The sequence below is a fragment of the Cricetulus griseus genome, chromosome 2, assembly GCF_003668045.3.
Source record: "Cricetulus griseus strain 17A/GY chromosome 2, alternate assembly CriGri-PICRH-1.0, whole genome shotgun sequence".
NCBI classification, from domain to species: domain Eukaryota; kingdom Metazoa; phylum Chordata; class Mammalia; order Rodentia; family Cricetidae; genus Cricetulus; species Cricetulus griseus.
This window is the reverse complement of record NC_048595.1, coordinates 310,580,731-310,607,060: the sequence shown is the minus strand read 5'-3', so window position 1 is coordinate 310,607,060 and position 26,330 is coordinate 310,580,731. Positions and strand designations below refer to the sequence as shown.

Sequence of the window (26,330 nt, the reverse complement as noted above, 5' to 3'; positions counted from 1 at the left end):
AGTGGGGCTGAGCTAAGAAAGGATCCACCCCCAGTGATCCACTTCCTCCAGCTGTGCCCCACCCCAAAGCCCTAGCTAGGGACCAAGTGTTCAAGCATGAGCCTAGAGGTACACTTCACATTCAAAGCACAACACTATATTAGCCAAGAAGTGACCCAATGAATGCAGGATAAAATTCTTCCATCATATTGTTTTTGTGAAGAGAAGGGATCCAAAAGACTTGGAACTTCCAGGGTTTAACAGTAAAATGAGGGAGTTGGTGAGGGGTTATTTTAACTCACAGACAATTCACTGAAAACTTAATATGTACACAAATACTGGGGTTGTAGCAATGAACAATATAGAAATCTTGGCTTTTGCAAAGCTTATATTTTAATTGGAGATAATAGGGAAAATGGCTGAAAGTGTATTTTAGACAATGGTAACCTAGAATTGGGATGGGAGTTCTTAGGTGTGAGGAAAGGCATATTTTACATGATCTTGATGCAAACAACAGAGAGAGCTGAGGCGGTAACCCTGGCGTCTCCGAGGGGTGAGAATAGACCTTACATATGCTGAGGTAGGAGTGAGCCTGATGGCTGGGAAACAGCAAAGAGGTCAGTGCGGTTGGAAAAGAGTGAGGGGTAAACCAGTGGGGAAGGTCAGATAGTGAGGAGGAGTTCTGTCTTACCCACCAGTGTCTGCTGAGTAACCACAGACTCCCAGAAGCATGCAGTAATGCATATCCGCCTAAAGCCACCTGTGAGCCAGAAGGCTCAGCTGGGCAAGTTTTGCAAATCTCACCTAAGAGGGTCTGCATCCCTCTGCCACTTGGTTGAGAGTCAGCTGGTTTAAGCTGGCCTCATTTAAAGCCACTCAAGAATACACATCTCTTGCCCTCTTCCCACGCCCCAGCTGACACTGTTATGTGTATCTCAAGATAGTGGCAGAGATGCCAAAGTCCAAAGCCATTTGCAAGAATGCCTTTCCAGCCTCTGGCTGCACCTTGTCTGCTAACATTCTGTTGAGGAATTGCACAGCTAAGCCCAGAGGTGATAAGCAAGTACATTTAATCCCTGGAGGCGGGGATGGCAAGAAGTGAACATTTCTGAAAAATAATCCAAAGTACCACACAGGCCCTCAGGAGACAGTGGCCTTCCTTTCCTATGATATGCAAAATCACTCATCATAATGAGGTGTGGCCTGATCAGAGGCTGGACTGACAACGGAGTGAAGGAATGAGAAAGAAAAGAGGCAGGGAGATGGGTAATGTCCAGAAGAGAGAAGACGGTGGTTTGAGTTGGTGTGCTGATGCTATTTTTAACATAGAATCAGTCGGGTTTGCTGGGGATAAAGGGAGAGATTTAGTGTGGACAGGCAGAATTGAGTGTTGTGGAATATTACTTTAACTATGCAAAGATGTGTTACATTTGTTTATGCAGCATTATTTAATTATTTAAAGATGTGTTGCTGCTTCACCTTGCCTGCCTAAGATTGGTCTAATAAAAAGCTGAATGGCCAATAGCTAGGCAGAGGAAGGATAGGTGGGGCTGGCCGATAGAGAGAATAAATAGGAGGAAGGTAGGCTCAAGAGAAGAGACAACAAGGGAGAAAGAGAAGGATGCTCCTGGGGCCAACCAGGCAGCCACCAGCCAGTCAGACACCAAGTAGGACATACAGAAGGAAAGAAAGGTTAAAAAAGCCCTTAGGCAAAATGAAGATGAAGAAAAACAGGTTGTTTTAAGAGCTAGCAAGAAACAAACATAAGGCCAAGCATTCATAACTAATAATGTCTCTGTATTATGATTTGGAAGCTGGTTGGTGGCCTGAAAGAAAGCCTGCTACACAGTGTTTTAGAGATGCTGACTTTAAAATGACAGTGTCTTAGTGAAGTTAGACATTAGGGTCACTAAAGGCTAAGAAGAAATGCAGAAGCGGGAGTTATTGATGAATAGATGACATAAAAAAAAAAAAAACAGACAGGAGCCAGGCAGTGGTGGCACACGCCTTTAATCCCAGCACTCGGGAGGTAGAGACAGGAGGATCTTTGTGAGTTCGAAACCAGCCTGGTCTACAAGAGCTAGTTCCAGGACAACCTCAAAGCCGCAGAGAACCCCTGTCTTGAAAAACAAAAGCAAACAAACACAAACAGAAAAACCCAGACAGGTGGATTGATGGAGGAGTAGAGTCCAAGAACAGAGCTTGATGGTTCCCTAATGTTACAAGGTCTGATGGAGGGGAAAGGTTTAAGAGACGCCTTTGAGACTGTGGCTAGTGAGTAGGAGAGAAGGAAGTAGGGGGGACTTGAAGAAGGCAAGAGAAATTGCTCTTGGCAGATGGTGGAGAGAGTCCAAGCCTAATGCTCAGAAGGGAGCAGAGGTGGAGGTGCAAGGGTGGGAGCATGAGAAGACAACTGCTCAGGACTTATGCTTTCTCAGTGGGCTGCTTTTCAAGTTCATGCTCTACGTGGTGCGGGAGGCAGAGACATTGGAGCCATGTGTGCAGTAGGAAACATGCTGAGAGTGGGGAGAGAAGGGGTGGAGTGAGGGTTATCAGAGCCCTGAATGCCTTTTGGTATCAGTTATGAGAACTCTGAAGTGAGACCAGTCCACAGCTCCCAGCTGCTCACCCGGGAGGTGAACAATCAGGCTAGTTCTACCATGATTGGGTTTTGTTGAAGAAGTTGAGTGAAAGGAGAGATGTAGCTAATTTCCAGGTACTGAATACAAGGATCTTTCAGAGAATCTAACCAGGCAAAGAAAGGAGAGAACAGGGGCATGCGCACAGTGGGTGTGGGGGGTGGGGGGATGAGGTGTTGTTTTCTTAAACAATGTCAGTATTTGTCCTAACTCCTCTTAAATGTTTCTGAAAGGTCACCAAACAGGAACTGAAGGATGGTCTTATAAGACCCTCGGAAAGCTGAGGATTCCAGAATCTTAGCCCAGGACCGAGGCCACCCCAATCACAGAATGGAGGCGAAAGCTTGATGCAAATTGCATGAGGCTTTATTGTAGTTTAACGAGCTAACCCCATGTTAGCTCGGGTCTTTGACCCACCCACCATGGCGGATGGCTAGCAAAGACAGTTTGAAGCCGCTGCATACAGATCTTTATAGGGCAGCGTAAGGGAAGTATCTAGGGATACGCACAGGCTCACGATTGGTGTGCCTCCAGGCTTGGAGGGCTTGCCCTATGTTGATTGGTCAACTGGTTGTTATGGCCCATAGGCCCTCCCAGGGTGGTTGCTATGCTCTTATGTCATTGCTGTGCGCTTGTCCGTAAAGCACACCCAGGGTCGTAAAGCATAGCGCCACCAGCTAACTTCTGATTGGTTCCTTGTCACGAGACAGGCATCTGACCTCTAAGTGACCAAGGCAGGTTTATGGCAAGCACATGTTCGGCTGTTATGGCTGCCGAAAGGGAAGCTGGTCCCTTCATTCTCAGTGTAAATGTGTGGATTTTTTTATGGTGCTTCATCTTCAGAGGTATAAAAAGAGAAAGGACATTTTAAACTAAGATTTCTTAGATTTGTGAGAAGGGAGCTAAGTTAGTGCCAGGAATTGCAAAGATCCTGAGATTCTGAATTAAAAAAAAAAAAAAAAAGGCTGTGGTAGTTATATGGCTGTTAGCAACAGGCATGAGACTCTGTCTCTTTGTTCAGGCACAAAGGCCCATCTTGCTTGAGACACAGCAAGTGACAGGAGCAGGAGTGCATTTGTGTCACTTTCTTTGGCTCCCCAAGTCTAACAAGAACGACAAGGTGTGCTGAAGTGTATGCTTCAGACTTCAGACATGGAGGGGAGGAGGGAGGTGATGGGGGGTGCATCAGGGGTGCTGAGAGACTGATTCAGAGCTAGAAGAGACCTAGAGCCTGGAGACAGCTGAGAGACTCTAGACCTAGAACTTTTCTGAACAAGTAGCAAGCACTGTGGCCAGTGACAAAGGAGCCAGTCCCTCCCGCTGACCTCTTCTTATGAATTTGCAGTTGACTTGAAGCCATACAGTGGTCATCTTGACTTGTGGCTCAAACCATGAGACAGATGTCTCTGAGTCTGACACACTCAGGGAAAGCCAGAGAGCCAGCAAAAGTGAGGCTCTGAGAGAGATGCTGCCCCAAGGGTTCCAGCTATTTTCAAATGGGAGAAATAATCTATGAATAAATTTCATATTTCTTCCTTTAATAATTTATCTCAAGCTGTAAAACATACTCTTTTAATACATCTTTTTAATACATATTTTCAAAACTATCTCTTAAACCACATCGGTAAATTTTGTTAGGATATTTCTAAAAAAAAAAAAAAAAAAAAACTTTCCTGCCTATATTCTCTCCTGTCCCTGCCTGGCTTAGATTCCCTGGGAGATCCTTGTATTCACTCCCTAGAAACCACCAATGCCTCTAGTTTTACTCAACTCCGATAAATCCCGGCCATGGTAAGATAGCCCGATACTTCACCTGCACTGTGAGCAGCTCAGAAATACAGTGGAATAATGTGATGCTGTGTTAAAAACATATTCTGGCTTATTTTAATCTTATTAAAATCAGTTATCATTTCCTACAGGTGTTTGAGTACAGGGTGCCCACATTCTGATCAATATTTGAATTTCTTTCTCTTGATTTTTTTTCTATAACAAAGGTGATGAAGACAGCAATCCAGTTGCATTAAAACCAGGCAGACTAAATAGAAATGAGGTTTCTTTTTAAATGAAAGACCTTTTATTCTTGTTGGAAGCACTGGAAAACACCAGAAAAACAGCTATGAAATCTGTAACATTCTGTAAAAATACCACAACACTCAAAAGAGAAAACCTACCATAACCCCTCTCTTTTGAATCATGCCAGTTATGGGCTTTATTAAGAGGAATCAAGACAGGCCAGTGATACTGGATCATGAATTTGATAAGTAATAATGAAGGACTAGATACTTGTTCAATTGTTAGTATTTCTGTTTAATGATGACTCTTTAGTGATTTTTGTACAGTCTTTCTCTATAAAAGCATGTTATTATATAAAAGCAGCATGTTTCTAATGAAATCTGCATTTAAGTGACTTCCTTTTTAATCTTTTTGTTTGTTTTTGTTTTTCGAGACAGGGTTTCTCTGTGTGGCTTTAGAGCCTATCCTGGCACTCGCTCTGGAGACCAGGCTGGCCTCGAACTCACAGAGATCCACCTGCCTCTGCCTCTGCCTCCCGAGTGATGGGATTAAAGGCATGTGCCACCAACGCCGGGCCCCTTTTTAATCTTTAAAACTTTATTTTTTATGTCTTCTTTGATAACTTCATCATTACACAGCAAAATGTGACAATATCTTCCCCGCACAGTTCCTGCTGAGCCCTCCAAACATCACTCCCAGCTTCATGTCCTTTTTTAAAAAAATTTAAATAACCCATTAAGTCCAATTAGTGCTGCCCATATGTGCTTAGATATAGGGACATGGAGCATGGGCAGCTTGCTAGTAGCCACACATACACACCCGCACCCAACCCCCCAACCCCAAGTAGCTATCATGTGCCAATGTTGCTTTAGTTAGGGAAAGTACCTCATGAGATCCTCCCCCATCTGAAGTATGACTTTCCTGTCTCATTCCCTAGCAACCTGGCGTCTGCTGAGCCACTCAACGTCTTACCTTAGAACATCCACTTCTGCTTAAACCCTGGGCACTAGACGGGAGAGAAATGTAGTCTTAGATTCAGCTGTTTTTAACTATCTGTCACTGTGCTGTAGTCTCACTTGGTTCTCTGCTTTTTCTAGAATGAGCCAGAAGCATTGTCCTTGATAGTTGGCCAGGACTGACCCTTTGGTGGGGTCTATCCTGCAGCTACATGTCTTTATGTCACTCTCTCCATGTGTTTGGTTTATGTTCAAGTGTCTCTAGTCACCCTAAAATCAATTCTCCCATCTCATCACCCCTTGCCCTGCTTTGTTTTCTTAGATAGTGGGCCTTCCAACATTGCATATTATTTATTCATTTTATTTATGGAATAACAAGTACATTACAATTCCTTGCAGAAACCACAGAGCATAGAATGCCTAGCAGAAAAGATCTCAATAGTATGAATGGAAGAAGGGACAGACATCTTCCTATAATAAAGAGGAAATGCATGACCCACAAAGATAGCCCATTGGGTAAAAGGTCTTACTCCCAAACCCAGCGACTTCAGTTCAAGCCCTGGGACTCACATGCTGGAAGGAGAGAACTGACTCCCCAAGTTGTTCTCTAACCTCCACCCAGGTGCAGTGGCATGTGCCCACCCCCACCAAACAGATAAATACACACAAAACAAATAAAATGTCATAAAAATGTTTTTAAGACAATACAAGGTCAAGGGCTATTGTGTTTCACAACTCAAATGCATGGTAGCATTGTTTTGGACAGTAGGTTTAGTTTTGAAATAGCCCAAGAAGACGACATCATGCTGCTATCTTCTCTTGTATCTTGTCCCTTCAAAGTCTATAAAGACAAGGGATCCTAATAATGAACACTTCAATTTAGGATGTGCTGAAAGACCCTGAAACAGCCAGGGAGATGGGCTCTACATCTCTGCTCAGAAGCACAGAACAAGCTCTCCTAGGAAGATTAGAAGGAATTGTTTGACAGGAGACGGGGTGAAATTGGGAAAACAATAGGGCCTACCTGCATCAGACTGAATAGATCTTGGGACAAACTGAATAGATCTTGAAGATGACATATCTCGCATCTGTACCTGTCATTCCAGCTGTCACCAACTTTGGGTGATCAACAGTATGTGAAAGTGGGCTGGTGTGGCTGAAGAACTGCTTGAAATTCATTTAATTTTAAGGACTTTGCGATTCATATCAGGGAATGTGGTTGAGTATAGGCTATTCCCATGTCACCCAGCAAATCCAGTATGCCTGTCACTCTATCAACCATTGTCTGGAAATTTTCAATGGAAAATTCTAGAGTTAAGCAATTTGTCAGCTGTATTATGCAGCATTCTGTGTAGTGTGTTGAAATTAGTCCTGCCAGGAGAATGAACCAGCAAGTCCACAAGGTTTTCCTTGCCTGTCAGTTAGACACCCAATATCTCTGTCACAATACAGTGCTTGTGTTCAAGACAGAAGGCCAACAGCAGCTAACACCATGTCACAGTGTCTATAAAATTCACTTATGACTAGCTTATCTATACCTGTAGACACTTTGCCATCTCATCTCAGGAAGAGGGGAGACAGTTAAGCTCAGCATGGCAAGCTGAGAGGGAGCTCATGTTCAGTTTTATTATAGCGTATTGTTATAGTGGTTCTATTTTATTGAAGGCTATTGCAAATATCTAACTTATCAACTAAACTTCATCATAAGTGTGTGGTATGGGAATAAATCTAGAACAGATGATAGTGCTCTGCATAGTTACTGTCCCTCCAGGGTAAGGTGGACCCTGCAAACTGGAGTGGACGTCTATGTCTCAATGTGAGTCAGCTAAAAATTCAATATTTCTGTTTCTGTTCAGGCAAACATTTCAAAAACTAAATTCAAAGACCAAGCCTATGCATTTAGAAGTATCATCATTTCAGAAGTCTGAAATTTTAACATACTAAATTGTGGTGTAATATAAGGCCTTCATTACTAATTCTGTTACCCTTTAGAATGTAAAACAGTTCCAGAAGTAGTTCTAGAATGTTGTATTCTACATTTCTACCATTTTGACATATAAATAGTAATTTGTATAAATTCTAAATTTCACATATAGGAAAACTAGAAACAGATAAGTAAACATAATTGTATCCAGCCCTAGACCATGCAAGTGGGCAAGTGGGAGGAGTCAGGGGAGCCAGGCAGAGACCTGGTGAGCTCACAGCAGGCTGGCCTTAGCCTGTCTCTTGCTCTCAACTCTAATGGAGATCTTCAGTTTGGGAAAGTCATCCTTTGACAGGACTAAAGTGACACATTCTGTTTTGTCTTATGAGTTAAGACCCATCATGGTGTAGAATGATAAATGTTGATGTCTAGGGGATAAAGTGCTAATGGGGTAGCTATAAAGAAGAGCTCAGTTAATGTTCTCTTTGTAATATCACACTTTACAGGTGCTTGGCATGCATATATATAGAAATAGATACTAAATTGGCCATCTACCTGGAATATATGTAAAATGACAAGAGTAAAGTAGTTCTTATTACCAAAATTGATTGGATTCCATTATATTTTAATACTTCCTAATTTAAAGTTCTAAAACAGGGAATACATCTTCTCAGAGACCCCTGACAGAGATGTCTGCTGCCCATGGAACAATATTAAACACCCATCAACTTAAAGCCTGCCATTGTTTCACATTTTATAAACTCATCATTGCAGAATACACATAGAACTTCTGTGATCTGGAGATGTCTGTGAGAGTTTTAACTAACTTTGTCACATTTTATAGATCATGTAATACTGCATCAGGCAATTTTCCAATGTCTGTACAATAGGGCTTTAGAGATCTTGTAGTTTGAATCCAAATCACCAGAACACATGCTGGTTTTTGATATCTTCATAACTGTATTTTACTTAGGCTGCCATTAAATCATTGCATGGCCCCAAAGCTTGCCAAATGAAAGGGCTAAGGACACTTGGAATTAAACCTGAGAAATTAAATTACAGTAATTGAGAGGTGACCATTTATAACACACTTTTAAGTCCATCATGAGCAGCATTCTCTATGAACTTTATACAAGCAGCTGCAGCTTCCTCAATGGATTTTGACCAGCCACCAATATTGCCAGCAAAGTAAGGGAGGATGCTGTCTGACATCTGATTCAGGTATGCTACCTGTGTGAAAGAGAAAATACAGCATGTTGAGTTTTATTGCCTTGGAGAATTTTTAAACAAGAGACTGAAACTGTTGGGAATGACTCTGGAAGGAAGAACCAAGGGGTCTTTTTAGTGAGGACACACATTCTAAAACTAGGATTAATTAGGAGATCTGGGGGAATGAAGATGTTTTCCCATATCTGTGAGAATAAATTAAGGCACAAATATTTCATCAAACATACAGTGCATGAACTGCTGTTGATAGCCTGGATGAGAAACCCAGCACATATGACCTCGCTTCTGATGTACTGTGGAGATGGAGGGATGGATGGCAGGGAAACTGACTTCATTGCCACAGTGTAAGTGTTACTGAAAAAGAAGAACACATGTGAGAATAGTTGTCAGGCAGTAAATTTCTATAGAAATTTACACTGGCATTTATTAATTTGGTTTTGTGGTTCTAGGGATTAAATCCAGGGCTTACTGCACCCTAGGCAAGTTCTCCACCACTGGCTTCATCCCCAGCCCATGGGTGACTTCATTGTCCTGGCAGGAGGGAGCTCTGAAAACTAGACTCCTCTGGATGAGTGATCACATAAAAAAAAAAAAAAAAGAAAAGAAAGAAAAACCTTCTCTATAGTGACCTTCAAACATAGTGAATAAGGTAACTTCACAAGGCATAAGCCTGGAATCACTAAAGTTTTGGTGTACCCTAAATGGTTATGATCTCAGTTTCCCATCATTTTTCAATTAAAAAGAAAACCAATATTCAAGCAATAAAGAATGCAATCGACTAGAAAATAAAAGTGGTCTTTCAGTCTACTCTACCTGTAATCCTATTTCCCATCACATGAGTGACTATTCTCACCTTCCATATGCAGCTCTCTAGATTTAATTACTGTATACAAGCACGGTTAGCAAACACACACATAGGTTGTTATACAAATACAGTCACTTTGCAAATACAACCCACAACTTGACTTTCCACCTAACGATATTTAGAGATGTTTTCATATTTGTGCCCCCAATAACTACTTTCTCCTCCTTGGAGGTGTCTCACTATTCTGCATTGTGGATTTATCATAATTTATAAGATAGACATCAATTTATTTGTCATATTCTTTGACATAATAAAAGATGCTACAATGAACACTTACGTACATTAGCCCATGTGTGTAGGGGGGCTTATTTGAGACACTTCTCTTTTTATTCTATGTTCTGTGTGGTCCCAGGTACATGGGAAGGCCACATTCAAACTCTAGCCCATGGCCCTAGCACACAGTATTAGATGGCTAATACAGCATGGCCTTCATGAATTCTAAGCCAGTTTCTGGTGTTGTCATTCCTCTTGTTGACTTTACTGATAACAAGAGGTCTTGAAGGCTTTTCAGATACTCATTTTAGTCTACATAGAGCAGAAGGGGGCTACCTTAGAATGCCTGCAGCTCCTCTGCACACAGCTGACAATGAATGCATTTTAAAATGGTAACTAATGATTCATATATTTTGAAAGACCCAGATTAATATGACTAAAGACTAGAAACATCCATGATGACTTTGTTGTTTTCGTAGGCTTTCTTTTCTAGCAGACAAGGCCAGGACACCAGAGGAGCTGTATGTACTCACTCATCTTTGAGAGGCTTTCTTCGTGACACAAGTACTACGAAGTCTTTGGGTTTATCTCCATTTGCCACAGAACAGGTGACGTAATATATCAGATCATCCTCACTCACCTGGTCCACGACATCACAGGTTCTGTGTGAACAGAACAGTATTCAAAGACATGCTTCCTACCTGCTAGAATGAGGCATTCGCTTCCCTTGTTGATTGCCATGATCTCCTCCTTGACATCTATATTCACTTGTTCTGCTGACCCCTCCCCCAACACTCTGGAAGGCTGACATTAGAGATGAGCTATTTACTCAGAAGGAGTAATTTTGCATGTGATGGAAGGTGTCAGCTGTGTGGCACCAAGGTCATTTCCCTCAAAACTCCAGAGGAATGCAATAAGCTTTCCACAAAATTATCTTTTTCTAGGATCAAATAAAACACTTTGAAGATGAATGAGACATCAGGCTGGTCCCAGCACTCAGGTAGAGATGTAGTATGTTGGAAAAAATGCTAACTTTGAAGCTAAGACACTTGCTTTTGACTCTTAGACTGCCGCTTACTGGCCATACTATGTTAGGCAAGTCATTTTATTATTTTGTCTGTACAGTAGATATTAGTGTCTTAGGGGGTTATTGTGAGAGCTAAATACAAACACTTGATGCAGACTCTGAGTCTTAATATACAAGAAAAGTTGGTTGAATTTAAATGAATTCACTGGCTTCTCCATCCATTCATGTTCAATTTCAATGGAATGCCAAGTCAAACAGAATTGTGACAGAAACATTTAAAATAACTTGTTGAAAGACAAGGTGTCTGAGATGCTGTAGTATTCTGTAGCTTTGGAGGCTAGGCCGAAGTGTAATCTGTCACTGCAGAGCAGCTGACAAGGCTCACAGTTCCATAGTCATCCCTAGACCTGTGGCAACACCAAAACCTTTGATGCTCAAGTCCCTTTATACAACAACAGTATTTTCATTATAACATATGCATATCATTCGGCATGCTCTATATCTAGATCACTTATGCAATGTAAATGATATGTTGATAGTTACTATACTATTTAAAGAAAGAAGTAAAAGAAATCTGTACAGGTTTGATGCTGACACAACCCCTCCCACACACGCACACTTGCACACAACATTTTTTTTTTATCCAAAGAGTTTAAATATGCAGATTGGGACCTGTGGATAGGTATAACCACCATATTCCAGCAAAGTTGTAATGGAAGAGACAGCTCTAGGAATGAAGAACCAGAAAGTGGCAGGAGAGAATGTGGGAAAGAAGGTGGGGGGTAGCTGGTAGCAGGGCATGATCAGATCATCAAGACAGAATCAAGAGAGAGCAGCAGGCGGTGCCTTCCTCCAGGACTCACTGCTAGCTTCTGCCTAAGACTTATGGCTTCACAGGAGAAGAGTTCTGGGAAGACATTGGCCTCCTCCCCGAGAACCTCGAGGCTGTGTACTAAATATAAAGAAGGTGTGCTATGGATCCTGGCCAAGCTGGATTCCGATGCAGGTCCCAACACGGTTGTTGGAGCAGCCTTGCCAGGGCTCAGAAATGGGAACAGTATCATCTTTGAAGCTGTCAGTAGTATCAGAATAGATGTGGGTCATGTGTGCCGACTCAATATAAATGACAAACAGATGAGTGCAATAATTGTTTGGGCAAAGCAAGCTCTAAAATTCCTCTAAATTCCTAAAATCATAAATATATCATGCAGTGGGCAGCAGAGATGAAATACAACTGAAGTTATCTTTACCACAAAGTCAGGCTTGATTAAGAAAAAAATATTTAAGTTTGTTCTTACATGTAATGGGGGTCCCACAAAGGTCGATTTGTGAAGTCAGACAAGAGATGATAAGCTGTGTGTGCTGGGCTGCTAACACACTTTTCAACCTTAACAGATATGGCATCTTGCTCTTCCAGGGTATATATTTTTATCTAAAAGATACAAGGAAAAATTACAAGATAAAAATATATTTTTGCTTTAAAAGACACTCACATACACATGCACAGACACATTTATGCACACATATGAGCATGGAATCATAAAAGCTTGCACCAGGTAAGGCATCTATGTGCCCATTGAGTGCTAAGGAATTCAAACACCATTTCACCTCAGTGTTTAGTGTCCAGAAGCCTGAGTGGGACACTAGTTCTGTGCCATCCAAATAGTATGTGGTTGACTTAATTTGCATCATATTTTTTCAAGAATAATGAAGACCAAAAGCTTTTCTGTCTTTATCTCTGTGATATTTCCTGCCTCCAGACACTAAAAACAGAGGCTGTCATCAGGGTGCTAGACAGGCCACTGCCCCCTACCCTAAAGCTTTCAAGACAAGATGTGAATTACAGCACTCTCCTAGGATGTCAGGCATGTCTTGAGTGGTGCAAAGGTACCTAAGAAACAAGCCAACAATCTCTAGGACAAACTCAGTTTGTCAAAAAGACCCCTGAAACACACTTCTTCCCCACAAAGCTTTTTTTGCTTTCTGAGTTCCAAGGCCAGTTGCTAATATGTAGTATCTGTTAGATAAACAGGGGGCATTTGACATATACTTAAACACTAATATCATTTCTGTAGCTTTAAGCTTTCTTCCTTTTTTTTTTCCAAACAATTACCAGACCTATGTGTTCAGCTAAGAGCACATTTCTATTCTGCTCATATTCTCCATCTCTTTCAGGGTATTTTGAAGTTACTGTTGAAATTCTTCATCTTATAATCTATTCCCATGGCAACAAGCTGTGAGAAGACAAGCAAACATGAGGTTAGGACTTCAACCACAGGAATCAAGCAGATGGAAGGAAAGCAAACTGTGAAGAACTGACCTTTATTGAAACATATATCTGTATCACGACATCATCCTCACCATGACAATGAAGAAATGGGAAATCAACTACAAGAAGCTTAGGCAGCAAACAAGTGATTATTTGCCTCTGTAAAAACACATCCTTGCTGGGCCATGTGTATCTTTAATTCCAGCCAGCAAAGAAAGGCCTGGTGTAGACTGTGAGCACTAGTCAAATGCAAACAAAATCAGGTGGGGCCCCACATGGCTGCCATCAGCACAGAAACAAAAGGAAGTCCACTGGTGAAAATCCCCAGAGAAGGTTGGCGATTAGTTGTCTCTCGACCTGGCTATGGTGCACTGCAGAATCGGAGGAGCTGTTTGCATGCTTGCTTTGGGGTTGTCGTGGTTTCCTTTGGGGAATCAGGGTGTGAGGAGACTGTCCTATTGGGCTGAACGCTTGCTTAGAGTTGAATCATGGTCCCCTCCTGCCCACATTCCTTTGGTAGAGTCCTAATCTCTTATACCTTGTCATGTGACTTTATATGGAAATGGGGTCTTTCTCAATATGAGTCACTAAAATGAAGTCATATTGCAGGAAGGTAGGCCCAATCGACTGACCGCTTTATAGAGGGGAAGGTGGACACAGACATGCACACAGGGAGGACACTGTGTAGATGAAGGCAGAAGTTGGGTGGTGTATCTATGAGCCAAGGCTCAGTGAGAAGTGAGGAATTAATGCTTCCTCCTCACAAGCAATCAGCCTGCTTACACTTGATCTCAGATATCCCCTTTCAGAAGAGAGAGCCAATGGTTTCCTATTGTTTAAGTCACCCAGTGGGTGGTCCTCTGTTGTGACAGCCTTAGGAAATTAAACCAGTGGTTTTCCAGTGAGCTGCTCTCCAGCTTGCAGACACATTTTATCTCTAGCCAAAAGGAGTATCCACCATTACATTCTACTTCCACAAAGAAAGCTCACTGACTTATCCATACTGTATGAATGAATGACATTTATTCCTTCCCTGAGAAGATGAATGTAGCAGGAAGTCCTTCTTATTATCTTGCTACCTGAACCAATGCTATAGATGCAAAGGAGACAAAGAAAGGCGGTGGTCCATTTTGCCTCTCTTTAGATTTGCCAGAGAAAAGCCACTGTGGAGGTTTGAATTAGATGTTCCACATAAGTCTCTGGCATTTGAAAACTTGGTCTCCAGTTGGCAGAACTGTTTGGGAAGGGTTAAGAGGTGTGGTCTTGTTGGAGAAGGTGTGTCACTGGGGTGGGCTTAAGGTTTTAAAAACCCATGCCATTTCCAGTGTGCTCTCTCTGCCTTTGCTTGAGGTTGAGATGTGAACTCCTTGCTGTTCCAGTCATCCATTGTGGACACTAACCCTCTGGAATGTAAGCCCAATAAAACCTTTTCTTTTATAAGTTGCCTTGGTCATGGTGCCTCGTCACAGTATTAGAACAGTAACCAATCCAGCCATCTTTGGCCTGATGGAAAGATTCTCTAAGAAGAGTTATCCAAGAAAATGGCTTCCCTTTACTCATGGGGACAGAAGTAGACATAATTCATAACTAACTCCAGTGTTTGGGGTGATTGGGCAGTTTTTGTCCGAGATGAAGCTCAACATGAGTAGCTCCAGACTCACTGAAGCAAGTCTGCCTGATTCCATCAGTGGAACTGTTTCCATCATCGTGCTCCCTCTGCTCAGATCTCTGTTTGGATGCCAATCAATATCACAATAATCATGTTAGACTTTTTGTACCAATTGATAAATATGTTACTGAGATTGCATTATAGACAGGAAGAGGAAACTATTTTTTTCGAAACGGTGTTTCCCTTCTTATCCTGGAATTCATTCTATAGACCATGCTGGCCTTGATCTCACAGAGATCCACTTGCTTCTGCCTCCTAAGTGCTAGGATTAAAGGTGTGTGCCACCACCCCCCATCGGAAACTGCTTTCTATAGAGGCCTAATCTGTAGAGACACCAGGGATTACCATAGATGACAAGGGCTGGGATGGATAAGCGGCACTCTGGATCTAATTTGTCTCCTTCAGCTTTGTTTTTTTTTTTTTTTTTGAGAATAGATCCCCTCTGGTCAGTTTCCTATACCAGGGTTCTTTCCCAGAGAGGATTTTTGGGCAATCTATGTCATTTTTTGTTTTTACCATATTTTCAGTATGCTCTCAGATGTCCTTAAAATAGCCACGCCTATCAGGCCAGGCCCCTCATGATAATTTCTCCCCTGAGGGACTCAACTCATGACACTATCTCCAAGAGATGAGAATTACACATATTTTGGGGGGCTCTTGTTACTGTTCTGTCTGTACCGTAACTTGCCTAAGTTAGACCTGGCCTCTATAGGTTAACACTACAATATCTTAGTTGTTTGTGAACTCCCTTAGATTATCCTTAAGCAATTTCATGTGTGTGTATGCTGTTTCTAGATTTGTCTCTGGCTTCTTGTATGACTTCCAAACCAATTACATTGAAAATAAGAGTAAAAAACTGGCTGTGGTACATACTAATAATCCAAAGCTCTTGGGAGGAAAATGTAGAAAGACCCTGGGTTTAGCAACAGAGTAAGACTGTTGGGGTGGGGGTCATTAAACCCTGTTGGGGATGCTCAGAAGCTAGCAGAGAGACAGAGAGAGAGAGAGAGAGAGAGAGAGAGAGAGAGAGAGAGAGAGATATTTCAAATCAAGGAAAGAAAGCATTGGGGAACCTTTTATGAGCAATAGTGAGAAACCAATGCTTTAGTTATTAATACTGTTCTTGCATCACCAAGCCCAGTAGATATGGGAGCCGAGCTGGATCTAGAGGGCATTCAACAGTACAGACAAGGAGATAGCCAAAACAAACAACAACAAAAAAGAGATACCCAGAAGTCACAGCGAAAACTGAAAATGGCAAAGGAAGTAGCCTTCGAATTTACTTAGATTCTAAGAATAAGAGGCTTGTTTGGTGCCCATCCACACTGAAACACTGAGGCATGACTAAAGTTATGATGGGACAACAAGTGCAAATTTGGACTGTTTCACGGCAGTCAGGACACTTGAGTGCCTAAGCTAGTGTTTCACTGACTGAACAGCAGTCATAGCAGACATACCCTAAAGCTGGCAATCCCGATCATCTTCCAAGTGTCAGACACTACCATCTACCATGGTCTGGGAATACAGTGGGTGAGCAGATTTAGAGTCTAGTGAATGTGGACATTGACTTCCAAGAGTCCTCCAATGTCTGAAAATTAAGGCCCAGATGATATACACTTATTTCAACTTGATAATGTGCCAAAATTGTATGCTAAGAGGGATACAAAGAAATCAAGACAAGGCTTCCTTCTTAAAAGGTTTATTATCTGTTTGGAAAAAAATCATTGAAAACCTAAATTTCGAATACCAACCCACAGCAACTATGGCCAAAGCATCACAAGACAGAAAAGGATTCAAAGACAGATTAGTTTTAGAGATGTCACGATGGAATGAGCTACTAGAGAGAAAAGAGCACTAGGTCAAGAAAGGACTTACAGAAGTATTTGTCCTGGCTCATCAAGATCGTCAGATGTGGGTAGATGGGAGCCCGGAGTGAGAGGTGAGAGGTGGATATGAGAACCCAGGCCTGCCAAGAGGCAGGAGGGCAGGGGACAGTATTCTAAGTCAACCCAGCAGGAAGGCCCAGGGCCCACCTCTTAAAAACTGCTGTCCCTCCAGCGGAGAAGCAGAGAGCCTCAAAATCCTGACCACAATGCTAGCTTTAATTTGCTATGGGCAGGAGCAGCACAAACACTGGGCACTCACCTTGTCCAATGTGGTGGTAACTTCCCAGCCACTTTTGGATGCCAGATTTTTGAGAGCCTCCACATTGGTGTTACTTAGGGATCCCTAAAACACACACACAAAAATTAAAGCTAGGTGTTCAACATATAGCCTTGGGATCAATCTTTTCTACTTCAACAATGGCCAGTGTTGGAGGAGGTGTATATTGAGCCAAAGTGATAATGCTGAATATAAACTAGACTATCTAGTACTAATATCTAACTTATATCTCAAAGTCCAGGCACTCATCTATTGTGTATGCTTTGACTTGGTAGTCTGAGACAGATGCCCTTCAGTGTGACTTATAACAATGTGTGTGACAAGTAGACTTGGATCCCAAATTAGATTTTACTGTCAAAAATGTTTAAATGACTAATCCTACTTTTTTAAAAAAATGTTTATTTTTATTTTATGTAGAAGGATATTTTGTCTGCATGTGTATTTGTGCACCATGTGTATGCCGTGCCTATAGAGGCCAGAAGAGGACATCAGATCTTGTGGAACTGGAGTTACAAATGGTTGTCAGCCTCTGTGTGGGTGTGGGAATTAAACCCAGGACCTCAGGAAGAGAGTTTCCAGTGCTCTTAGCCACAGAACCTGAGCCACAAGTAACCTTTCTTGCTCTACAGATGTTCAAGTTCATAAGCATGCCACTCACTGCAAATCAAGGCAAGACACCAGATTGAAACATCCCATGCCAGATGTTCACAGAGTTCAAACTTGACAGTAGGATAACCATGGCTGATGACCTTTTTGGCATCATTTAGAAATGGAGGGTTATACTGTTCACCCTGTCATCTAACACATGTAGATACAACCTAGACCTGTTAAACAAGGTGGTTTCTACTTCCATGATGGTGTAACGTTTAGATAAAGCATTCCAAACTGTCAAACTGTTACCTTTTTGCTTACATCCCATTGTGTGCTGAGTGGAACTTCTTTTTTATGGGAAATAACATATTTCCTGAAAAAAATTAAAATATTAAGTGACAATTTTTTTCTCTATGCTTAATAGAGGACCCATGATAATTTCTTCATTTGAAGTCGTTTTTTTGGTTTTTTTTGTTTTTTTGTTTTTTGTTTTTTATGTGCTCTTTGGTAGGAAATCAGGAAGAACCATTTTTAACTTTAAGAACATTAGGACCCTTTCTTCCCCATTATGTGCAAGCAGGGACTCCAGGCAGTGGCTTTTTGTTACGTGGCTTGTCAGATGGAGGAAGCCCATGAAATCCTCCTGCTTTATTTCCTTTACCTGCCTAGGCGAATTCTCCTCCTTGCGATAGCTCCCTGATAACGTCGAACATCATCCTTCAAGAAAGAGGACAGCAGATCAATTTCTAATCTGTTGGCACTGCGATCCTTAGGTATCCTCCCCTAGACTAACTGGGGCTCGTGTCTCTGTGAAACTTCCTCCTGAGATCTGAGCCTCTCAGCGACTTTGACAGCTATTTTCATTTCCTTTTCAAAGTGGAGATTTTTTCATTTCTGCTACTAAAATCACACAGATTTCACTCTGGGGTTTTTTAGAGGAGGTGAGTACTAACACTAAGTTGACTCCTGGTTGAGAAAGACAGGTTTCCCATGAATGTGGCAAAGCATCAAGCACAGGATGCCCTAGACACGAGAGCAGATTCAGAAAGACTGACTGTAGAAGGAGGTCCATAGCAGAGTGATGTGGGGAGAAAAGAAAAGGAAAGAGCCCGTTGTACCCAGTTAGGCATAGAAGAAAGCAAACCTCTTGGAGATGGTTGCCAGTGGGAAGCTGCACGGGGCTCTGCACCCACAGGTCACTGGAGCTCACATGGTGACAACTGACCTTTGATATGGGTTGGATTCTGGGGAAGGTGATGACGTCCTCCTGATCATCAACAGCATTGTAAATGAGAAAAGCACTGTTGATGTGGCGGCCTCGGCCCTCGGCCCACTCCTGACAGTCAAAGGCCTCAACACGCACTCCAACTTCCACACTGCAAGGGAGAGGCAGGGTTGTGGGCAAGGAGGACTGTGACATCGTTAGCCTCCACTCCCACCAAGCAACAAGAGGGCCCTGGGTTTTCTCTTTTGATGCCAGCACACCTGTCCAACTACTCAAATCTACTTTGAGAGTGCTGTAGGAATGCCTGAGGGAGTTCCATTTTCCTTTCCCACTGGGACACACACCCATTGACATATTTAGTTAATTGTGCTCAAAACACATTTTCTCCCTTAAAAACAATAGTTTTATGATTTAAAAGAATGAAAAGCTGAAGTTTGGCTGGAAACAGAGATTAACCTTCCTTTTTTTACATCTAAAAAGAAGAAAATGCTATGTGAAATCTTTTCACTACATACCGAGATAACAAAAAACAACTGGGATGTAGTCTGGACACACTGTTATAAACAACAAGCCCATTATAGATACTGGAAGAAAGAACTAATAATTATTTTAGGGTGATGAATACCAATTGGAACCATCCTGGGCCAGCTGCATGTCCCAATACTCTAGAGGACAACACAATTCATTACAATTTCCTGAGTGTGAAAAACCACAAGCAGAAGACTAAAGTATGAGTCCGTACTGAGTGAAGTTTAAAAGTAGACGGTATTTTGATGTAGCTCCTACACTCCTACAGTTTCTTCATGATTCCAAATTGTCACAAGAAACACATGTTACCTGTTCTGAAATGTGTTGTTGACTATGGCATTGAAGACAAGGCGGTCCCCAACTGTGGATGGTCCCCGGAATTTAAACATATCCACAGACTTCAGAAAGGGATGCCCATGACAGAGGCGGCTAAATAAACAATGGGAAAAGAAAAGAGATGTACATCTTCCACAGTAGTCTCAAAAACAACAAATTCATTGAATGGATGCACTAGACAAGCAAGCAACCCGTTTTCTATGTAGACAATCCCTTTGACTCAAGAGGACTATGTGTAGAGAGGAACGAAGTGGGTATCTCATGAAGATAGTGGTTCTTTGGCATTGGTCTATTCTCTATGGAAGTTCTTCCAAAAGCAAACCAATGCTTTCTGTCATCATTTGAGTGTCCTATTCATTCTGACAGCTCCTGACAAACGTCCCAGGACACTGTGACTTGTGGATTGGGGGTAAGACACAATGGGTGACAGCTGACAGCCAATGCTGATCACAGTTCTTTCTCAGCTTCTCCAGTCACTGAGTTTATCCATAGATTAAAAGCCAAACTTTTCCTCAGAGAAAAAATTGCCTGGAGCAAGAAGGCTACAAAATATACTTTCACTTTTTTGCATAATTTATAAAAAGGAAAACCACTTCCAACCATGTTTCCTATGCCCCTATTCCCAGGCCAACACTGAGAACCTTGCAGAAATGGTTGCTACTGTCTCCATCCATGCCATAATCTGCCCGCCAAATGTGTTTCCGTGATGGTTTGCATGGGGTGGGAGAACGAGTTCAATGCTCTGAACGGAGGTGCCCATGGTGGTGGCTGTTCCTTCTTCATCATTGTAAATGGGATCTGTGAAATGACAGCAGAGACAGTGGGGTCAGCCACTGAACCTTCCCTGGACTTTCCTCTCCCTGCAGCAAATACAACTCATTTCCATAAAAATGAGACCATCCTTAAAATCTTCCATCAAGGATGTGAGTGGGTTCTGTAGAGTGGCCTTCCTATAAAAAGCAGCTACTTTTGTTCTGGGTTAATAATAGATCGAGGGTCAGGGAGCCTTCAAGAGACAGGAAACCTGCCTGGGTTTGGTGTTAATCCCAGAACTCAGGAGGCAGAGGCAGGCAGATCTCTGTGAGTTCAAGGCCAGCCTGGTATACAGAGTAAGTTCCATGACAGCCAGGACTACATAGAGAAACCCTATCTCACCCCCCCCACCACACACACACACACACACACACACACACACACACACACCACACAGAGAGAGAGAGAGAGAGAGAGAGAGAGAGAGAGAGAGAGAGAGAGAGAGAGAGAGAGAGAGAGAGAGAGGTCCCCACCTGTCCACCAGAATTTTGATCAAAGTAACTCTATACATAGTCTCAGACCATTCTATGTCTTGCCTGATTTGAGCCTCAAACTTGCAGTTATTATCCTACCCTGGCCTTCCAAATGCTGGGGTTACAGGCATGAGGCACCATGACCAGTTACTTACATATTTTGTTATAGAGTCTCCTTATTTCTTTGCTAAACATTCTAGATTATCTCTTTGTTCTCAAATAATACTTTTGATTCCCTTTCCTTTCTCATCTAATTAAGTAGGTAATAGCACTACACGTTGACTTCAAGGCCTCACATCTGACAGTTACTCAAGCACCACACTGCATCCCCAGCCCCTCTTACTCCTTAGGTTACAGTGGTCTCGTTACTTCATCTTCTTATATGAAATAGTTTTAATGCTTCAGACTTTGTGCCTCTGGTGTCACTTCTAGATCTTTGGTCTTTATTGATTTCAGTCTCTTGTGGTATTTCATTAGAAGCACTATTGCCTGGAAATTGTGGAAACCTCTGAAGCTTGGCTAGCCCCTTCTCCACAGTGGATTTTTAAATGCTGATGGTGATAACAAGGGGCCTAGAATACGATCCACATTACACTAAAGGTCATGTGAGCTTCTTCTACACAGGTCACTTGTAGATTTCTTTATTTTTATTTTTATTATTTTTTATTTTATTTTTTAAATTTTTTTCTAAAAAAGATTTTATTTATTTATTATGTATACAGTTATCTGCATGCATGCTTGCACACCAGAAGTGGGCACCAGACCTCATTACAGATGGTTGTGAGCCATCATGTGGTTGCTGGGAATTGAACTCGGGTCCTCTGGAAGAGCAGCCAGTGCTCTTAACCTCGGAGCCATCTCTCCAGCCCTATTTTTATTTTTTAAGTTTTTTTTTTTTTTTTTTTTTGGTCTTTTGAGACAGGGTTTCTCTGTGTAGCTTTGGAGCCTATCCTGGCACTCGCTCTGGAGACCAGGCTGGCCTCGAACTCACAGAGATCCTCCTGTCTCTGCCTCCCGAATGCTGGGATTAAAGGCATGTGCCACCAATGCCCGGCCACTTGTAGATTTCTAGCACCAACACTGCACAGAGATAAACTTGGGACTGGATCTCAAAGGGAACGATTCCCCATACAATCCAAGGCTAATGCCAAGAGAGAAAGGCTCCCCACCAGGGCTCTCTGAAGGGGGGACTTTTCTAGTGGACTCATGGAGAGTTCTTGGGGAACTGCTGCTCCCCATGATTTCCTGGGTCACCCTTCCACCTAAAACAAGTGCATGACTCTTCCCCCAGTCTATGGTTTTGGGTACCTGCAGATCCCAGAGCCTATGCCTGCCTGGTTGAGAACAGCTTCTCTCTGCTTCTTTGCTATTCTCAAGCTATTGCTAACATCACTGCTTACTCTTCCTTTGTGACTGCTGAGATGGATTTGCAAACAAACTGTAGATTTTCCCCAGACATCAAGTCTACCACATTGCTATAAAGAAAACTCGTTTTGTTTTCTGGCTGATTTTTAAAGGTATGTAAACTCTTAACCTCTTCTAACTTCTGTTATTACAAGTTTCTAACTATTTTTCTGAAATGGGATCTTGTTATGCTGGGCAGGCAAGCTTGGAACTCCTGAGTTGAAGCTTTTTTTTTTATCCTTCAGCCTTGAGAGTCTCTGAGATTCAGGTGCATGCCACCACACCCTGCTCCCTGATTACAAAATTGATTTTATTAGATGAGATTCTTAAAACATGATGAGTTAGTGCTGAATGAGATATTTTCAGTTTAATATTGCTTGCCCAAATTGTATATTTTTATTCAGAAGAAAATATAAACTTAGTTTATTAGAAACTATCTATAAACTATATTACAACAGGATAGCAATCTATTTAACTGTTGTACTACCAGAGCGTGGGCATGACTGTATGTTGTACAGGTGGGAGGAAGACTTACTTTTTCACTGTATGCCTTCTCACACTTTGTAAACTCCTTACCCTGCACATTTACTGTCTTTTGGAGGTGGGGCAGGGGAGGAAAGGGAGAGGGAACTGGGATTGACATGTAAAAAAAGCTTGTTTCTAATTTAAAATCGGTCTGATTACAATTATAAATATAAAAAGATAAAATGGAACTCAAAAAAAATTTAAAAATTGGTAGAAGATCTTAAAATCCGAGAAATGTTGTAAAAAAGAACACCCATAATTAGGTAGTTTCTTCTTTTCTGAGAGGCAACTAAAGAAAAAGTCACTCACTTTTTTGAAGACATATGCAGCACACACAAGGAAAATTGGGGAATAAAGGCTTGATCATGCTAAACGCATACAGGCCTCAGCTATGGCAAGCATGCAGAAGTGGACAGAGGACAGGTATCTTTCATGTGGAAGTGTGTCTTCTTGTAGATAACAGCCTATCAATGGGGAAAAAATAAAGCATCCCCAGGTCCAGAGAACAATTCAGGATCACAGACCTGACTAGAGCCAAGTATTTATAGTAAACAGACCTCATTCTGCAAGCCAAGTGATCAGGTTCAACGGTTGTCTGTTGAATGTTTTGAAGGTATTGTTTCATCATTTTGTTTGGTCGATTTCACATGTGTCCTGTATATTTTAGGTCAGGAACTTTGACCTGAATTCAGGTCATTTTATTCTAGCTCTTGTTTTCATTCTGCACATCCAGAAAGGTTCAACCAGGACAATGTTCTGAAGATCTGATTTTATACTGACAAACTGCAATTCAAATAGCTCAAACTTTAATTCTCCCTCACCCCTAGTGATCTAGTGGTACAATAACACATTCCAATCATCCCTTTACAAAACCTAACCTCATTTTTCCCACTTTCCTTATGAAAATGTAGTGTCTGGAATTAGCTTCCCCAAATACTCTAACAGCACTCATTTCTATCATGTAGCACCCCAAAGGGTGAAGACAGCTTCATCAGTCTGGTGATAGTATAGGTCCTTTAGTTCAGTGCTTCGAAACCTTATTAACACTGCAACCCTTTAGTACACTTCCACATGCTGTGGTAACCCCAACCATAAAATTATTTTTGTTGCTACTTCTTAGCTGTAATTTTGCTACTGTTATGAATCATTATGTAAATATCTGATATGCAACCACTGTAAAAGGGTCATTTGACCACCAAAGGGGTCATGATCCCCTGGTTGATAACCTCTGCCTTAGTTCACTAATGATGGTCTTGTCTACCTTCTTTTACAGTATTTTTTCTAAATAAAACCAACCTCTCTGAGACCTAAGGGACAGGGAATAGACAGACCACATGCCCTATCACACTCCAATGTCCTTTCTTTAAGAAAATTGCCTCTAAATTCTGTGGTATCATTGGTGACATGGATAATAGTAATATTTCCAAAATGAACATCAGATTGATATGATAGAGCTGGATTAAAAGTTGCTTCATTGAAAAGAATATAAGATAATCTGTGTTAGGACAAATTAAGTTAAATCAGAGAGAAAAGCTTTTAAAAAATCTGTAATTCTAAATTGAAGCAAACATGGATCTGCTCTGATCAGCCTCCTAGGAAAATTAAAATAAATGACAATGAGATTTTGTTTAACTCATCTTCCTTCTTGCAGCTCCTCCCTCAGTTGTTCTTTCTGGACCCTCTCAGGGGACCCCTGGGCCCACAGAATCTGGACCCCACACTTCTTCGAACACTGTCTACATTATTTCAGAACTATTCACATACCCAGCACTAGGGTATGAGTTTGTCAAGTGCAAAGACCTTGCATTATTCATCATTTTTGTCTCTTATGGCAAAATGTTCCTTGCACATGGATAGGAGTTTAAACATCTATACTGGATGGAACTAAGCAATTGATGTGTTCTTTCTTTCTTGGTGCTGAGAAGGAAGGATCCAGACATCCACAAGACAGTACACGATCTCATCCACAATCATACATTCAATTGTTCTAGCAAGTACCAGACCATCTGACCAGCCTGTCACTCAGCCCAGGCATAACTTTTCCTCATGAGAATTCTTGCTCTAGAGTTCTCAAGTTATAACATTGGAAAATGATTCATGAGACATTTGTGTGAGAGTGATAACTGTAGAGGGTGAAGAAAATTCTTGCAAGATCCAGGATAAGAACACACAGAGAGACATCAGTGTGTTCTTCCTTCTGAAATTACTGAAGAACCTTGTGACTCTTGGGTGACTTATTCCTCCATTCCCCTTAAGAACTCAGGTGGTGCAACTGCAAGAAGGACAGAGACACTTTTTGAAGGAAATGGTTGCGTGGAAGGGAAGGCCAGTTAAGGTAGGGTAACTGCACAGACTCATTAGGATCCATATTAACTCCTGTCATTTCCCTGAGTTAAGACTGAAGCAGATGTGAGGGTCTTTGCCATCTCATTTCCTTCCTGGAGCTTTAGTGTTGAGAAGACAACAAGGTGGACTTGGGCCCATTGCCTTTTTGGTTTTGTTTTTTATTAATGGTTGTCTTGTCTGCCTTAAGAGTATTCTCACGGTTCAGCTACTTCAGTCCTTAGGAAAAAAGCATCTAAAACACATCTTGGGACCAAGACCATCTTTTTAAAGAAACACTTCTAAGCACTGTAAATTGAATGATGAAGTCTCTGCTTCTGTAACTAATAGTGGATATTGCTCTTACAAAATCTTCAAATCGTAACAATATTCAGAAACTATGAAGTACAACATCAAACATAAATGCTCTTTTGCCCTTAAAGTTAATTCCTACTTCAGTGATGACCATATCAATCATCCCAATCAGCCTTCAATCATGACCAAGTTTTTCTGTCCTGGAAAACAATGCCATTGATGTTGAAGGCCCTGAAGACTGAACTAGAACCATCTTCTCAAGGCAGAAATCTTGGAAAATTTCTCTCCTACCCAATGGGCTTCTGTGGGGTTGTCCCATGACCCTGATAGTCCCTCTGGTCATCATGAGGCCTCCATACTTCCGACATGCTACCTCTTCTCACCTCTGGCCTTTGCATGTGTGCCTTGTCCTCTCCATTCTCCTCAATCTATCCTGACCTCTTCTTGTCCTCTTCTCCCCTTTCCCTTTTTCAGTGCCCTCCTTCAGAGTCAGGGGAGTTGGAACTTCTATCGGCTTCTCTAGCCCCCTGGCCTGCTTTCTTCCATTTCCTCTCTCACACTACGTTCTCTCTTGGCATTTTAGAGATGGAGTCAAATACAGAGAAAGGGTGAGAAGTTGGAAGGAGAACTATGACAGCAAAGAGCTCAGGAAACTGCTACAGGAAAACTCAAGAGTCAGTGTGGAAAGCACTAGGAATTATTAATGAACTCCTTCTCTTCCATTCTTATCACGTTGGTCCTCCAGCAGGCTTCTTCCTGCTTGGAGTTTCTCTTCTGTGCTGAGAAGGTATATGGTTCAAATGAAGTCCTGGATGAGCAATTGCTTAGTAACCTGTGAAGTTCCATATCAATGT

General features: G+C 41.8%; 1 protein-coding gene and 1 long non-coding RNA gene across 2 annotated transcripts in view; one reads left to right on the top strand and one right to left on the bottom strand.

The window, feature by feature from the left end:
* Window positions 1-8,562: 8,562 nt before the first annotated feature.
* Window positions 8,563-26,330, bottom strand: part of Acot12 (acyl-CoA thioesterase 12) — a 34,522-nt gene continuing 16,754 nt past the window's right edge. Inside the window, exons 6-15 of the mRNA XM_035440491.1 lie at window positions 20,266-20,422; window positions 19,598-19,717; window positions 18,761-18,911; window positions 18,197-18,252; window positions 17,845-17,908; window positions 16,927-17,010; window positions 12,142-12,275; window positions 10,350-10,478; window positions 8,962-9,092; window positions 8,563-8,737 (exon numbers count right to left, since the gene is read on the bottom strand). Of these exons, the coding sequence (XP_035296382.1) occupies window positions 8,592-8,737; window positions 8,962-9,092; window positions 10,350-10,478; window positions 12,142-12,275; window positions 16,927-17,010; window positions 17,845-17,908; window positions 18,197-18,252; window positions 18,761-18,911; window positions 19,598-19,717; window positions 20,266-20,422 (1,172 nt within the window). The 3' untranslated portion in view covers window positions 8,563-8,591. The remainder of the gene's footprint in view (window positions 8,738-8,961; window positions 9,093-10,349; window positions 10,479-12,141; window positions 12,276-16,926; window positions 17,011-17,844; window positions 17,909-18,196; window positions 18,253-18,760; window positions 18,912-19,597; window positions 19,718-20,265; window positions 20,423-26,330) is intronic.
* On the top strand, window positions 8,688-15,154 carry LOC118238385. Its single transcript, XR_004768509.1, has 3 exons — window positions 8,688-9,387; window positions 10,296-10,424; window positions 13,019-15,154. It is a non-coding gene; the product is annotated as an uncharacterized LOC118238385 (long non-coding RNA).